The sequence below is a fragment of the Tiliqua scincoides genome, chromosome 5 (genome assembly GCF_035046505.1).
Source record: "Tiliqua scincoides isolate rTilSci1 chromosome 5, rTilSci1.hap2, whole genome shotgun sequence".
NCBI lineage: Eukaryota > Metazoa > Chordata > Lepidosauria > Squamata > Scincidae > Tiliqua > Tiliqua scincoides.
In genome coordinates, this window is record NC_089825.1 from 10,507,005 (window position 1) to 10,524,287 (window position 17,283).

At 40.9% G+C, this 17,283-nt stretch overlaps 1 protein-coding gene across 4 annotated transcripts in view; it reads right to left on the reverse strand.

Moving 5' to 3' along the window:
• The window catches only part of ESYT2 (extended synaptotagmin 2), an 81,174-nt gene that overhangs the window by 4,637 nt on the left and 59,254 nt on the right, over positions 1–17,283 (reverse strand). For 2 of the 4 annotated variants that reach the window (XM_066628049.1, XM_066628051.1), the window contains 8 exons: positions 16,472–16,534; positions 12,139–12,213; positions 11,045–11,131; positions 9,400–9,549; positions 6,732–7,120; positions 3,604–3,702; positions 2,232–2,363; positions 567–672 (listed from right to left, as the gene is read on the reverse strand). In XM_066628049.1, the coding sequence (XP_066484146.1) occupies positions 567–672; positions 2,232–2,363; positions 3,604–3,702; positions 6,732–7,120; positions 9,400–9,549; positions 11,045–11,131; positions 12,139–12,213; positions 16,472–16,534 (1,101 nt within the window). The remainder of the gene's footprint in view (positions 1–566; positions 673–2,231; positions 2,364–3,603; positions 3,703–6,731; positions 7,121–9,399; positions 9,550–11,044; positions 11,132–12,138; positions 12,214–16,471; positions 16,535–17,283) is intronic. The other 2 variants (XM_066628050.1, XM_066628048.1) reach the window with 1 other exon arrangement.

Genomic DNA, 17,283 nt, shown 5'->3' on the forward strand with positions numbered 1-17,283 from the left:
TGTGGCCCTCGAGGCCTCTCAATGCAGCCCGCTGGGAGTCCCCAGTCTCCAACGAGCCTCTGGCCCTTTAGAGAATTGCTGGAGCCTGCACTGGCCCAACGCAACTGCTCTCAGTGTGAGGGTGACTGTTTGACCTCTTGCGTGAGCTGTGGGCAAGGGCTCCCTCCACTGCTTGCTGTTTCATGTCTGTGATGCAGTAGTGGCAGCAAAGGAAAGGCCAGCCTTGCTTTGCATAAGGCCTTTTATAGACCTTGAGCTATTGCAAGACCTTCATTCATTCATATAAGTTCATCTTTAATATATTCGTTTATGTAAACTTATGTAAATTTATTCAAATTTTAAATGTAAATTAATTTCTTTTTCCCTGGCCCCCGACACAGTGTCTGAGAGATGATGCGGCCCTCCTGCCAAAAACTTTGCACACCCCTGTTATAGAGCAACAGAAAGGAATTAAGCTTGCCCTGAAGCTGATAGGCACAGAGTCAGATTGGAAAAGTTCGATGTACATTAACATGTCTTGACCGAATCTGTGTACTAAGGTATTAAGTCGCAATTTTACAACTTACCTTACCAAGCAGCCCTTTATCTTTGGACAAGAAACCACCACTGTTCTTTACTGCTACATCTAAGGTTCTCCTCTGCACTTCAGGTAATGAAACACTGAAATCAAAACTGAGAAGCGGGAAAAGTCATTTAGAAAAGAATATTTTCAAAGACTTTTAAAAAACTGCAGGAGGTAGCATATGACATTCAGGATGTGATATCCAGAAGCTTTAAAATCTTAAATTTAAAAAAAAAATCAGAGATTATTTCTAGATCACAGGACTGCATAAAAAAATTCATGAGTATTTACAGGCAGCCATTGAGACTTCAGATGCTTGCACAGTAAAATAAATATTCATATACAATCTCTGCTTTTTGCTTCTTGGCAAAAACTGTTTTCTGATCTTTGTCTTCATATTAAGATTTTCATAGAAACTTGCAAAGGCATGCACAGAAATGGATATTCACCACCTTTAGATTGTATCAGACAATGTGGAGACCAAGAAACACGAAGGATTTAAGGAAACTGTCCCCAATGCCAATGAAGCCAAATATTTATCAAGAAATTTGAAAGCTGCTCTCCGCAAAGACTAAGACAAAGGTTCTAATAACTTCACAGTGATGCAGTGCATTGTCCAGAGGATCCGGGACCTGCAGAGGCCAGGGAGCTGAAATCTAAAATGTCATGCAACCTGGAAGTTGTTTCTGGGTCATGCCAGTGTGCAACCTGCTCTAGTAGCTGCGGTGCGCTGTGGTGCACCACATTTCTCAAACTGTTGCAACCTCTTGGTGGGATGCGATCCAATTTTTGGATCAGAAGCAGCCACTGAAGCAGTTTTTGTTCTATTTTAGGTTGCAGGTTCCTAGGCGCAGGGCTGTGACCTACCAAAAAGTAACAGTAACCGTTTGTGAAACACTGGTCTAAGCATGTTTTTGACTTTGAAAATAGCCCATTATTTGCAGAGCAACTTTAAGTTACTTGCTAATTTTCTACCTTTCAATTTCACCTGAAGAATTCTATAAAACTCAAAAGTTTGCATCTGTTTACACTACAGTAACCTAACTTGATTATGGGTGAACTATTTTGCCTACTGTTTAATTTTTAGCTCCAGACCCATTTGTTCTGCCTGCATTAGTGCAAAGACCCATAATTCAAAAGCCTATTTCTTCCAGGTGTGTAGGACAGCTTCAAGAGGTAGGAATGTGGGTTCATTAGGAAAATGGCAGAGGGAAATGGTTAACCTCCCTCTCTCTGTGCTATGGTCCCAATCTGGATTTAAGAACATAAGAAGAGCCCCGCTGGATCATGCCAAAGGCCCATCTAGTCCAGCTTCCTGTATCTCAGTGGCCCAAATGCCACAGGGAGCACATGAGACAACAGACACAACCTGTATCTTAAAAAGTCGTATTAGTAAGAACAAACTACAGGACACTGACATGTAATACTTAACATATAACACTGTATCTTTGTTTTCTCTATAGTAATAATGAAAAATCTCAATTCTTAAAACTTTTCTATCAATTTAACAAAAAAATCAAGGCCTTTAATAGATGACAGAAAACAAAGTACAAAAATAATTTGTGGAAGTGATTCAGTCTTTAAAGTTTTTCCTTCTACTTCAGTACATGAAAGGTTAATGATTCAGTCCACTCGTTGTAAAACAAGCAAAATGGAGATTGCCACATACGCTTGATCAAACACTGGATTTAAATTCTTTTTTGCAACACTCGTTTTTCTTCTTCCAGATCTCCTCTTGTCAGGTAACAAATACATTCGGACATAGGGGTCAGATCCTTCTTCTGAAAAGGCGATTAGATTCCTGTGGAACAAAGAACATGAGATGACTAGATCAAAACACAAATAAAACAATACACCTTTTTATGTTCAACCTGTCAGGTCGGCTATTTCCTGAATCTCTTAACTTCAAGTTGCCTTCTCTGCTGCACCTTGCTCCCCTGCCTCTCAGATCAAGAATGGTAGATGGATGGCATTTAAGCCACAGCTGCGTTTCAAACTGAGCCAACTGGAGGAGTGGAGGCCAGGACAGCACCAGCAAGATCCTTACAGAGGGTTGTCAACAAGCCATATGCCTTCTGCTCCAAAGGAGTGAGGCTCTTTATTCTTAGCCCTCATTTGCAATGTGGAACCCCCAAAAGTAATTATTCTGTAAAATCCAGGGGATAAAGCCAGAAAACATATGAACTAATGTCTCCATATTTCTTGTCCCAGGTCTCACTAGGTCTCACTAGTGCTTCCCTCTCTGTCCCATGAACCTAGAAACGTACCTTACAGCTCAGTAGTAATGTTAATTAAAGGAAGGTTTCTTCTTCCCTGCTGATTTAATCCACATTTTAGCAAAGGACTAGTCTTCTGACTCATGAGTGACAATGAACACTGTATCACTGTCTGATCATCATGGCCAAACACTAAGGTATCTTTAGGTTCAGTAACAAATGGACCAGCATGGTGAGCCTCACACCTAGCATTCTTTGGACAGCACAAGCTCATGTTTTAAAGTAAAGGCAAAATTCAGGAAGACGCATAATAAACTGGACTGAGATTAATGGTCTACCCTATCTAGTTCCACCAACCGAGTGACTAGAATCTCAGGCAGGGATCTTTACTGGCTCTGTTACCGGAGCCCCTGCAGGTAGCTGTGCAGAGGGGGCTGAAATGTAATGCATTTAAAACATGTGCACACCCAGTGAGATATGGTCCCTTCTCAGTCGCCTCTCCCTAGCCAGCTAAGGGAGCCCATCCAACTCAATGCCCAGTAAACATGCATATTCATGCCAATGACAAATTATGAGCAAACTATCTCCACAACACAGCTCTATGTAAAGACTGATAGTGTGAAAAACGGGCATCCCTCTATTCAGGATAGCGAAATGCTGCAATAATAGCAAACTCAATGAAACAGTTACATGTCACTCTGTCCAGCACTGTAATGAAGTTTGTAGTCTAAAGAGAGCAGAATTGCTTAGATAACATCCTTATTGGTGAAAACACAGACATCTGGGGGTCAAGAGTCTTCTTGTAAAATACAATGTTCTACTCACCTACATGTATGTACCACCACCATAAGTTTATTTCTTTGTGAGCTGTGACGAATGGTTAATTGAATCTGTCCCAGTGGGGACTGTCCTAATGTTGTGCCACTGTGAAAACAACCACAATACTACCAGTCAATATTTCATTTCCAGCAGGCAGGGGGAGAACATTTCATATGCAGACAACTTTTTGTTTTTCTAGAATGTTATACAAGGGTCCCCCCCCCATATTCACAGATCCTCTATATATACATTTCACATGGCTCTCTCGCTTGCGCCCCCCCCCCGGCATGCACCTCCTCTGATCCTAGCAGAAGCTGAGGACATCTGTCTGTGGCCTCTGCCGGGCTCAGACTGAGCCCAGCAGTTAAAAAGTGCAATTTCCGGTTTCACAGAAACTGAAGTGATGTTTTTAATGTCTAGAAGACCAAGGGGAGCCCCAGATGTTCACAGCCTCTACTGGGCTCAGAGGGCCCTCTGGAGATGAGGGAAGTGGAGGTGGAGATGAGGGGGGGGCAAGTGTTTATCCATATTCGCAGTTTCATGTAGCGACGGGGGGGGGGGTTTGGAATGGATAGGCAGATATGGGGGCCTATTCTTCAGCAGTAATTACTACTGCAAGTATATTAACTTCCACAACCTCAGAAGTCATATTAAAGCATGATTTTAACCCATTTTTTTGTCCTACTTAAACACTGTGGAGATTAATAAAGTGATCATGCAGATATGCACATAAAAGCAACTATTGTCATATGTAGATGTCAACAGTTGTGAACTGGCCCAGAAGTAGCAATTTTGAGCAATTAATATATCATGTCTAAAAAAGCTGCAAAGGTAAGTTATACATTTTGTTCTGCCCACAAGTGAATGGAGAAGTACTTGTATATATTGGCTTTATGCTTTTATGAATTTTGAAGTAAACAAGATAGATAAGCTCTTCATGCAGACCTCACATTCCATTCAAAGACCTACTGAAAAAGAGTACAGTGGGTCCTCAGTATCTGCGGGGGACCTGATCCAGGAATTCTCACAGATACCAAATTCTGCTGATAAAGAAAGCCACTGGCAGGAGCCTGCACAGTGCTGCAACTGCTTACCTATTATTATTATTATTATTATTAACAGTATTTATATACCGCTTTTCAACTAAAAGTTCACAAAGCGGTTTACAGAGAAAAATCAAATAACTAAATGGCTCCCTGTCCCAAAAGGGCTCACAATCTAAAAAGATGCAAAAAGAACACCAGCAGACAGCCACTAGAAAAGACACTGCTAGGGTGAGGTTGGCCAGTTACTCTCCCCCTGCTAAAAAGAGGAGCACCCACTTGAAAAAGTGCCTCTGACCCAATTAGCAGGGGTTATACCTAGGGGCTGTGTCCAGTCCTCCAGAGGTGAAGCATAGCCTCCTAGCCTCAGAACACCTCCGGATGCAACTGGGACGCACTTCCAGTTTGCACGGCGAATCGGAAGTGCCTTCCAGTCATGTCCAGAAGGCTTTCAGGGCGCGTGGCCCCCCTGTGCCTCAGAACATTTCACAGATGTGATCAGAAACCACTTCTGGTCACATCTGGGAGGTCCTCTAAGGCCCTCCTGCCACAGGCGCGGCATCAGCAGATTTTAAAATCTATGGATGCTGAGTGTGCAGATGAGGACACATTATATATTCTAAAGCATGCCTACAAAGAGAAATGTAATTCTAAAAATGTCAGCCTTTTATGTGATTGTTATATCTCTGAAACTAAAACATTACATTACAGAAACATTTGAAGAAGGAACATTCAGTTTTACTACTTTACTACCAATGCATCTGTGCAATGGCAAAATTGGTTCATTGCTATTTGTAGCTCAAGATCACTAGCTATCATCCAACTGCATAATCTGAATTGCTTTTAAGTTATTTTCAACCTCTCTCACTGAAGTTTAGCACACATTTAGCACACTGAGAAGGTGCTAAAATTGTCAAGGTACACCATTACAAGGCACACTGGGCTGCCAGTGGGAGGCTCACATCTCCCAATGGCCCTACTACTAAATGATCCTCACTCAAACTCCCATGGCACACCTGCAGACCATTTGCAGCACACGTGTTTTCTACAGGAATAAGGGTAAAAAAAGTCAGATTTTCAGACCCAAGTTTGAGTTTAATTTCAAGTACTTCACAAGAGTATGCTATGCAGACACTATCATTTGTCTGTTTCAAAAAAAGTAACGTTTCTTTCAGAGAAAGAAAAACTCTGGATAGGTTTTGATTCATAGAACTGAAAGGTCTTCCACAGCTGAAATAGAAAGGAATTTTAGGGCGTTATCCTAGCCCACACTTGGGCCAACGCAAGTCCCTTTTGCTGCCCGAAAGTGTTGCAAAAGTGCTGAAAGGTACTTATGCGTCAGCCAACACAGTGGGAACGTGGAGAGGGCAGGGAGGAGGTGTGAGGGAGATGTTTTGGGGGCAGGGAGACAGCATGAGGTGAGCATTTCCAGGGGTGGGCAAGCAGGGAGCAGGAGGCGGGGCCAAGACCCAGCAGTTATGCCAGATCCTAGCCCTCGTTCCCGAGCAGCGCACAGTGGCCTCTACTGCTCTGCGCCACCTCATCAGGTGGCACAGATCAAAGTAGACCCATTGGGGCCACTGCAGTACGGCACAGGGTAAGGGAAAAGCTTCCCCTTGCTTTGGGCTGCACTGCTTTTGGCCCCAAACTTGCACTGGATACAGTGCAGCCTTGCTGGCCTGCCTGTTTCCAGTGCAAGATAGGACTGCGCTGAGAATCTGCCATATTTGGCTAGTGATCCCCAGGCACCCTGTTTCTATAGTACAGGCATGCCCTGGTAACCACGAGGGTTCAGTTCCCGAAATCCTCAGTTAACTGAAACCATAGGTACCAGGGAACACCCCCACCCTCCAGAGGAAAGTGTTGGTGGGGCTCAAGTGAGGGGACCTCACAGAGCCAATCCTCGGATAAGTGGATCTGCAGATATGGGTTCTGTGGACATGGGGGCCTCCCTGTACTCCAGTGTCACAAGGTCTGGACTACGTGTTCTGATGTATAGGGCATGATGGAACAAGACATGAATTGCGTTCAATGATTTTTCTGGTATCAACTCTACAATTTATAATATAAAAAAATAATTTAGGACCGTACTTCTCAAGTTGTCTGAGTCGTTGTCGCAGCTCCTGAGTAGCAATGGGGAGCGATATATCAGAGGCTATACTTGGAGTAGGTTCTTTCACTGAAAGGTGGCTGGGAGAGTAGCTCAGGCTGGAGGCAAGGAGACTGGATGAGCTTCTGCTAAGGTCTGTTGGCCACTGAGGACTGGGGTTAGAGGGATGGTTTTTTTCAACCACATCAGTCTTTGCCTCAGTGTCTGTTATTGCAGAAGCTGGGGCAGGTTTGTTCAAGTCAGTTGGTGGACAAACCGGAACCTGAGGCTTGAAAGAACCTTTTCTTGCATCTTTGGAAACAGAAGGCTTCTTCACTTGGGCTGAGTGTTGATGGTCTGGAGACCTGTCTTGTTTTTCAAGGGATAGGATCTAGCAGCAATGAAAGAACAAAGAATTTAACGATAATTTCTGGTAGCAGTTCAGAAGATACCTGTACAGTTTAGCTATACAAAAAACAGAGCTGTATTAAGATACAAATGCTGCAAACACATACATTACAGCTAGAACCCATTTATGTGATTAGATTGCAAGATAAATGAAGCCCCTCCAGTTAAACCGAACTGCAGCAAGGCAGTTATAGGAAGTGGTATGTGAGCCAAGTATTCTTGCTACCAGTGATTCTTAAAAGATCTTTCAATGTGATTCCCCCAGTTCTCTTCAAGTGTGTTGGGAAAATGAGAAAATTTCAGTAAACACAAGATCCAGCAACTTAGTTAGATGAAGTACACTGTGCTCACCTCTTCATGTTTGGTAGTGGAATTAGGAAAGACTACCCCACTCTTCGCCTTGATGAAAGTTCCTATTTTAATATTTACAATCAGTTTAAGAGTTCACAAATAGAACCTCTGCCATGCAGTCAATTTTCAACATCGCAGAGTCAATATATAAAGATAGTTCTTTTCCATATAGCTGAAATTCCTGCCATCAAACCATTATGAACTGCTCACTATTTCCATTGAAGTTACTGAACACAAGTTCCTTTTGTATGGGTTTAGCTATTTCATGTTACTAAGAAACAGAGAAAGGACATGAATGAGCCAGGTTTCTCCACTCCCATTCATACACTTCTCCTATAAACATAGGCTTTGTGGACCTCACCTGATGCAAAAGACATGTGAGCTTTGTAGGCCATTTGGGGCATCAGAAGTGAGACCTACAAGGTTCCCATTCGATGTCACAATGTGTGGGGGAGTAGCATTCCACAACTGTTGGCTGACCTCCACCAAAACCCCCATTGGCCACACTTCCCTCTCCTGCTCTGGAGCAAAAGAGAAAGTGTAACATGCTACTGTTTGGCTGTGTTCAGTGGAGACACCCTGATCACCTTTGCCAAGCACGATCAGGACTCTGTTACAATGCAAAGTGCATAGAGTACAGCCAATGGCCCACTCCTCATACTTTCTTCTCTTGAGCTGGAGCAAGAGAGGAAAGCACTGGGCTTGGCTAACTGGCTGTGCTCAGTAAGACATCCATGGCATGGCCAAGGACAAACCCCTTTCCCATGCTTCTGCCTTCTGCTCTGGAGCAGTATTGGAATGGGTGGGGTTTGGCTGTGCTTGGTAGAGGCAATCGAAGGGCCTCCACTGAGGGTTAGTGTTTGCTACCACCCTGACCTACTTGTATGGTGACCAAAATCATGGAAGCCTGTTGGGCATATGAGGGATCAGTGTTCCACGAGTGATTTGTGTACTTCCCTTTCTACATTTTTTAATGCATGAACTACTCCTTGTTCTACTCAGGAAGCAGAATAATTTCTACTCATTTATTTTCTATTTTAAGCAAAAGATTATGTAGATCCTGGTTCCACAGTTAGAGATTCCTACTGTTGTTTCCAGTAATCCAGACAGATTTCTTAAGATAGGGAGTTGCTTGATAGTTATAACAAGTGAGGCTATTGGTCTATCTTGTCCAGTAGCTTTTCCTTCAATGGTCAAGTACTGTAGAGTTCCAAGGTCTTGAAGCAGAAATATTTCCCTGTTCTGATACTGGAGATGCTAGGGTTTGAACTTGGGGCTTCTGGCACTGTGCTCTCTCGCTGAACTAACATGTAGAAATACACAGTAAAAGGCTTACAGGGTTTATTTTTTCTACACGTTAGCTCCTGATAGGGAGGGGAAATGTGGAATATTTTAAAGAAACACACGAACTATGGGTGCATGGAAGACTATTGTATGTTCCCAATTGCTCATATTTTGAGGTTGTTGCTGTGCCTCAGACAACACTACATATAGAAAACATTTTAGTTTAAAGCTTTCAACTAATCAGCTTTCAACTGATGCAAACTATTTCCACATCTCACTTGGAAATCAAAGCCATTGATAATAGGAGGCCTGCATTTCCCACCAAGGGAAGGAAAGAAAATCACACAATATATTCTGCATATCATTACCACAGGTTTTCATCGTACAGCTATACCGCTCATTACTCTGCTTCCTTTAGCAGCAATTGATTTTAGTATTTTTTGTCCTGGCATGACTGACAGCTATTCTAACCAATGCAAGCAGTATATTCTGGGTAACATGAGGCCAATCCCTACTAGTTTCCTGCCTCATAGACATAGCTTCACGCAGTGGTCAGCTTCTGGAACAGATCTCTTGTGTTATGAGAGGCACCGACGTTCAACAACAAATTTTTTTTGATAGATTTACCCTGAGTGCAATCTTCATGCTTATAGTGCTGTTCGGACCAGAATTACTAAGATGAAATCTCTGATGCATAGTTAGATCTTCACTTGCCAAGAGCTGGCTTAAAGGAAGCTTGAAGTTTCCCAAGGAGCATTGGTGTTCTTCATCCTTGACCTACAGCAGTAAAAGAAGAAACCAATCACACTTATGGCCCAATGGTAATGAGGGCCTGAGCTGGTGGAACACATGTCCCACTGGTACACACTTGCAAAAGCTCCTTAATAGCACTTTGTGGCAGTGCAAGACCCAGATTTGCTGCCTTTACAATTCTACAATGCACAAAGTTTACTGTGATCACCATTACATACATTATACATGCTAGTCAAAAATGTAACTATTTGATCCACTGAATCAAATTTGAGGTTCAGCCTTAGCAGAAGTGGCATAGGTTTACCTAAGACACTGCCATTTATTCTAGTTCAGGCATTCTCATATCAAAGTGATATGGTAAAATAAACCATACAGTGACTTGCTGAATAATAAAGGAGAGATTTTAAGTAAGTCTGAGTTAGAAGAGAAAGGAATAAAGCTGGACTGGTGGAATGAAATGCAAATAAAAACAAGATTACGAGACCAAAAAATAGGTCTATATGAAGAAGATATAAGTTTTGATAAAATATTTTTGATTGATGAGGGGAAGTATATATAAGAAAAATGTACAGTTTTCTCCTGGAGATGAGAATGGAAGATGAGATAGTTAAAGATGCAATGGTGCGTTGGGCAAAATTTTTTGGATATAATATATAAATGGATGATTGGAATCAAATTTGGAATACAAATATTAAGATAACTAAAGCAGTGTCTTTTAAAGAGAACTTATATAAAATGTTTTATAGATGGTATTTAACACCAGAGAAGTTAGCAAAAATGTACTCTGGGTTATCAAATAAGTGTTGGAAATGTAATGAGCTAGAAGGAACTTTTTATCATATGTGGTGGACATGCGAAAAAGCAAAGAAATATTGGAAAATGATACATGAAGTGTTGCAAGAGATATTGCATTGTGTATTACCATTCAAACCAGAAATATTCCTCCTAAATGTGACATCAGAAATTAAAGACCAACCTAAGAAACACCTTATTGTGCATATTGTTACAGCAGCAAAAATATTGTTTGCGCAAAAATGGAAATCCATAGATGTGCCAACTAAAGAAGATTTAATAGATAAAATCTATGAAGTAGCAGAAATGGAAGTTTTAACAGAAAGAATAAAAGAGAGATTTAGATAGAGTAAGAAAATATTGGAAGTTTTTTTATGATTGGGTAGATAAATTTAGTTAGATAAAATTGAGTGTTTCGTAAAAATCAATTTTTTATATTGATAAATATGCGAACCTTTGTAATGATGATTATTGTGTTTTTTCTGTGTTAACTGAATGATGTATGTTGGAATCTGGGGCCAAACCTTATGTGTAACCTGTGTTGTACCCTACCCAAAGTTAAACCTATTTCCTTTCCTGTATCTGTAATGAATGAATAAAATATATATATATAAAAAAATCAGTGATATGGTAAAAGAGAAAGGAGAAACAGAACCCATTGATCTCAGGGCTGGTGTAAACAGGATAACAAGAGCTTCTGTGGAGTGAAAAACAAGAGTCATGTTACCTCTACTTCTAGCTCCTGCCGCCTGGGATTATGAATAAAGAATGTGAAGTTCTCTTCCCATACAGGTTCGTTGGTCTTGTAGCGAATCTGAATAGAGTTGAAGTTTAAAATTAAAATTAGTAGATGAAAAGTTTAACATAGTTAATTTTCAGCTTCCATTTACCTACTCTGAAAAATGTAGAGTCTACAGATTCAATGACTAGATAAACCAAATGGAAGCTTTTAAAGTCAATTAAGTGAAATGTCCCATCCTAGAGTTACTTTCCCAAGTTGATTCTAAAGCCTGTATACTGTAGTGGTTAAAATATGGGCTTGGATATGGGAAATCGAAGTTCAAATTCCTAATTCAGCCTTGAAAATAAGTGGCAAGTTACAATCTCTCAGCCTAACCAAATTAATCATGTTATTTAAAGGGAGTTTAACAAAATTAGCAGAGCCAAATCACAAAAACTCTTTGATTCCTTGATGGAATGGGAGAATATTAAAGCATTATATGGTACATGTGTTCAGAATGGAATACGGTACATTAATTCTTAAATCTCTTTGGTTTAACTATAATTTAAGGAAAATGCTGTTGATTAGTATCAGTGAATTATGAAAATCTATACCTAAAGAAAAAAAATCAATTTCACTGAACAACTGACATTGTAAATACATAGCATCCAAATGTTCTTGACTGGCATATTGATGAGAAAACTGTAACAGAAGTAGCAGTGGTTTAATCAGTTTGTATACGCGCAGCCAACTCACACACATAAACTGGCCAGTTACTTTTTCACCATGTAACGTAATCTTCACATGAAGTAGGCTGTTCATTGCTACAGTGCACACTGGCCAGCCACTGTTTCCATGATCAGGACAGCACTTTTTCCAGCTGCCGTGGTCATAGAAATAGCTGCTGTATCCTTGCATGACCATGTTCATATGTGCTCACCAGATGGAGAAAAAATGCAGCTGTGTCATGTGTACGAACAACTCTTTAATTTGCTTCTCCAAAAGGAGAGACATACTGGTAACTTACTTTGAAGTTAATTTTCCAATACATTTAGATGTTTGGCAAGGAATATCAAACATCTCCAACTCTGGCACCTTACCTTACTTTCTTGTGCCTTGTGTCCAACACTCAGTAGGACTCGTGGATTGGGGTTGCTATTTATTTTCTTTCCTGACTGAAGTGGAGGAAAAAATGGAAGTTTCTTTAAAGGTCATATTATATCTGGTTTCCATCCCTCCTTTTTCAACAGAGCTTTTGAATTCCACCCTCTGACTCCTACCATTAGTTCTGTACTCCATTCAAATAGTAATACATACACAGGAAATCGTAGGGCATACAGCAATCACACACATCCCACCTTGAAATGTTTTCTGCAGGATATTACTAACACACTGGACTTCTTTTCCATTTTCTCTCTTTGAATGAAACTGTTTAAATAAAATTCAACCTCTTATTCTTTATGAGCATTTTAACCCTCAAAGTCAATGAGGCAACATTAGAACAAATAGATGAATGTTGCAATCTGCATGCAGATGGGGGATATGGAGAAAGCGCAAGCTCAGAAAGCTTATTTTATATACGTACGATGAAATATCATGGTTAAGCTGTATGCCAGAATCCCAACACATCTTTTGTAAGCAGCAAAGAAAATAGATATTGCTTTGATTTCTTATAGGTTTATCCAACTAGTGACCAACCATCTGTAAAGTCTGAGCCTTGCTCATTTGTTGTAAAGTGTTAGATCAAACTGCGGAAGTAAGCAATGATTTATAATCATGCCACAAACTGAAACAATTTCCCAGTTATGAATGCCTGTTCATACACTTTGCACTGATTTCTCAGAGAAATGCTTTTATTAAAAAGAAACGGAGATACAACAGTTAATCTTAAGCAGCTATTAATACGATTAAAAGTGTTAAGAACACTTTCTAAATTGTTAATCACTTAATTTGAACGTGACTTAAGAAAATTAACAGGATTAGAACAGAAGTTAAACAATGTTAGATGGAATTCAATTATTGCAGAGGGCCACAAACATGCATTTTCTGATCAAATCAGCTGTTGTCCTGGGTAATTTGTATTTAGTTATAATTGCCACCTAAGGTTTTGCTAATGCTTTTTAGTGGTCACTCTTTATTTCTCATTATGTACAAAGCATACAGAAAGCCCTTGATCACATGCCATTACCAGGTACAATATACTGCTTACTGGATGATTTTGGCCTTCATTCTGCCTTTTGTTTCTTACCATTCACAGCTGTTCTGTAAATTACCTCTTTTTTTAGTCTCTTTGCATGCTTCAGTTAGAATCAAAAGGTAAAAATTAACTCAGAAAGACAAGCAAAATGTATTTTTTTCTGCAAGGTACCGATTTACAGACTGATATGAAATCCTTATTACTAGAGGAAGGTTCTCTATATTTTGCTTTTTCCAGTGACTGTAATATTAGAAGTTTATTAGATTTTTTATTATTGCTAATTCAGTCCTTAAAAGCAGTGCATACACGTTCCACCAAAAAAAATCAATTAGGGGAATATGCACTTTTCCCAGAATACATCAGCAGTGTTGGCCGCAATTCTAAATCCCTGTGCATGGGATCCACTAATTTTTGGTTGAACCTCATATCCAATCATTGTTTCTAAAAGCCAGTAAGGTTCAGCCAGTGCTTGAATTATATGAGAAAAGCCATGAACCATGAACAAAATCACAAACTTTTTACTGTCCTTGATTGTAAACAATCTCATTACTCCCTACAGCCTTCTAAAACATTAGCCAAAGAGGCCAGCAAGATGGACCCTTTTAGGACTCCCTGTAATTTGGGTAGTGTGTTTGGTTTCCTACCCCACAAAGAATTTGTGTGACTAAGACTCTTTGTGTGTCTTTTGTACCTACTTATGGGAGTTTATGGAGAAGAGTGGCAGGTAATGGGTGTAGCTACCCCTCCCCTCTAATTCACAGTCTCATTCTGCCTTCCTCTGGTGTCAACTGCTTCTTAAGAACTCACTGCTCTCATGGCAATATACTGGAGACTTTCCCTGTTAATCAACGTAATGGAATTTCTGGTTGTCGCTAGCTACCTGTGGATCCCTATCTGGACTTAAAACGGAAGTCCTTAATTCTTGTTGGCAACCTTCAGTCTCGAAAGACTATGGTATCGCGCTCTGAAAGGTGGTTCTGAAACAGCATCTAATGTGGCTGAAAAGGCCAATTCGGGAGTGACAATCCATTCCACACTGGGAGCAAGTGCAGTCTGTCCCTGGTCTGTCTCCCTGGCTATGGGCCTTCCTTCTTTGCCTCTTTGCCTCAGACTGTTGGCCAAGTGTCTCTTCAAACTGGGAAAGGCCATGTTGCACAGCCTGCCTCCAAGCAGGCCGCTCAGAGGCCAGGGTTTCCCACTTGTTGAGGTCCACTTCTAAGGCCTTCAGATCCCTCTTGCAGATGTCCTTGTTATAGCAGCTGTGGTCTACCTGTAGGGCGCTTTCCTTGCACGAGTTCTCCATAGAGGAGATCCTTTGGGATCCGGCCATCATCCATTCTCACGACATGACAGAGCCAACGCAGGCATCTCTGTTTCAGCAGTGCATACATGCTAGGGATTCCAGCACATTCCAGGACTGTGTTGTTTGGAACTTTGTCCTGCCAGGTGATGCCGAGAATGCGCTGGAGGCAGCGCATGTGGAAAGTGCTCAGTTTCCTCTCCTGTTGTGAGCGAAGAGTCCATGACTCGCTGCAGTACAGGAGTGTACTCAGGACGCAAGCTCTGTAGACCTGGATCTTGGTATGTTCCGTCAGCTTCTTGTTGGACCAGACTCTCTTTGTGAGTCTGGAAAACGTGGTAGCTGCTTTACTGATGTGTTTGTTTAGCTCGGTATCAAGAGAGAGTGTCGGAGATCGTTGAGCCAAGGTACACAAAGTCATGGACAACCTCCAGTTCATGCTCAGAGACTGCAATGCAGGGAGGTGAGTCCACATCCTGAACCATGACCTGTGTTTTCTTCAGGCTGATCGTCAGTCCAAAATCTTGGCAGGCTTTGCTAAAATGATCCATGAGCTGCTGGAGATCTTTGGCAGAGTGGATAGTGACAGCTGCATCGTCGGCAAAGAGGAAGTCACGCAGACATTTCAGCTGGACTTTGCTCTCAGTCTGGAGAGGTTGAAGAGCTTTCTGTCTGATCTGGTCCGGAGATAGATGCCTTCTGTTGCAGTTCCAAAGGCATGCTTCAGCAGAACAGCTAAGAAGATCCAAACACGGTTGGTGCAAGAACACAGCCCTGCTTCATGCCGCTTCGGATGTCAAAGGGGTCTGATGTGGAGCCATCGAAGACAAGAGTGCCCTTCATGTCCTTGTGGAAGGATCTGATGATGCTGAGGAGCCTGGGTAGACATCCAATCTTGGGGAGAATCTTGAATCTCAAGGGGTCCTTGAGGGCTCTAGGGTTCGAGAACCAAGAACTCTGAGCACCCCAAAACCTGGGAGTGTACGACATGGGGCTACTCTCTTTACCTGGGGGAAGGGACGAAAGTGCGTGTCTCCCGAGGAGCTGCCCAAAATGCGCTGGATGTGGTGTCCACCATTTTCAGCAGTGCTGCAGCCATGAGCCCTGGGCAGCTCAGGATTGGGTTGTAAGTTTCTTATTTAGAACATAAGAAGAGCCCTCCCCCTCTGAAGGGGGGATGCAGGGGGGAGGGGGAAGAGAGGGGATTGTGGGTATCTGGAAGTCCTTAATATGATAGCATTAATAAGCCAACCAAATGTTTGAGATCTATTTCCCTTTCCCTAACCTTATTATGCAAAAATCAGTTTTCAGTGCAAGGTCCTACCTATTCAGTAATAAACAACGCCAAGTTCAGGCACTCTTAAATTATTTGCTGAATTATGACCAAAAAATTTGGTGCACTTCTCACAGTCAAGACACAAATGAATGGCGTTAGTAAAAATATGCTGTTGAAAACATTAGCTCTAAAATTCAGCAAAAACAAATTAAATAACTAATTTGATGTCTAGTAACAAAACATAATTCACAGTGAAATACTGTAGTTTCATATTTGATGTCTACCTTGTAACTGAGGTTTGGCTTAGTAATTCAGATTTTTATTGTGTTTTAATGTTTTTAATGTCTTTATATATGTATATTTTATGTTTTTAATTGTGAGCTGCCTTGAGTGTCTTCATTGGACAGAAAAGCGGGATATAAATCACTAAAATAATCATTCAAGGCCTCACAAATTTGTAATGTATACAATGCAGCACTGGCATGATTTGTGATCTGTTCTGTCACATACACATTTAACACTACAATGTCCTCACCATGGTACCAGGGACTGTATTCCTGGCACACACAAAAAACATCAGACAGCATTAACAATTTGCTGTAGGCAACCCTATGTCTCCATTTAACCAAGACTTTAAATGGAAAACTGTATTCATTTTACCTTCAGAGCTTTCTGAACAGCAGACTTCTTCAAGGCGTCTGGATTATAATCTAATGGATTATTCTTTTAAAATCAGAAGAGAATGAACATATGGAGGGTTAATGACATGCAATGAAGCAGTTCCACTTGGTTAATTAAGGACTGACAACAGGAGACCAAACAAACATTCTCAGAGCAAAGGAAAAACAAACAAAAAAGTTATTTAAAATTAATCTGACAAAGGCCTTTTCTCATTCCTTCTTTAACTCCTTTATTCTGCTTTCAAACACCATTTAGCCTTGCCCCATTAGGGCTAACATGTTCCTTCCTTGTAATCCTCTTTGCAGCAAACTTTCAAACTATTAAACACAACATCATTTCTTATTTGAGTTGGAGAAGTATTGGTAGTAGAAACAGGAGTCAATTTAAAACAAGATTAGCCAGTCCTCCTGACCACTTCCAGTAGCCAAACAATTTCTCATTTTATTTCAGTAATAACTGCATCAACCTGAAAGTGACTCAGGCAAACTACTAAGCATTAAGGCAAGCTTGCAATGCTTGCTGGGGGAGAAAGAAAATAATATTTAGAAAATAATGTGTTTAAAGCAAACTAGAAAGGTGTCCAAGGCGCTGCAGCATTCCATGGATTTTTGAAACTGAACATGCTACAATATATGTTCTGTTCTAAAAGGTATGGCATTTTCTGTTGCACAGAACAGAAATCATACTGTGGATGTTCACTTTAAAATGATAATCCATTTGGGAGACACCACTGTATTGTGAAAATATAGTAATGTGAACCCAAAAATATGTTTTTTGGTTGTTCCAAGACC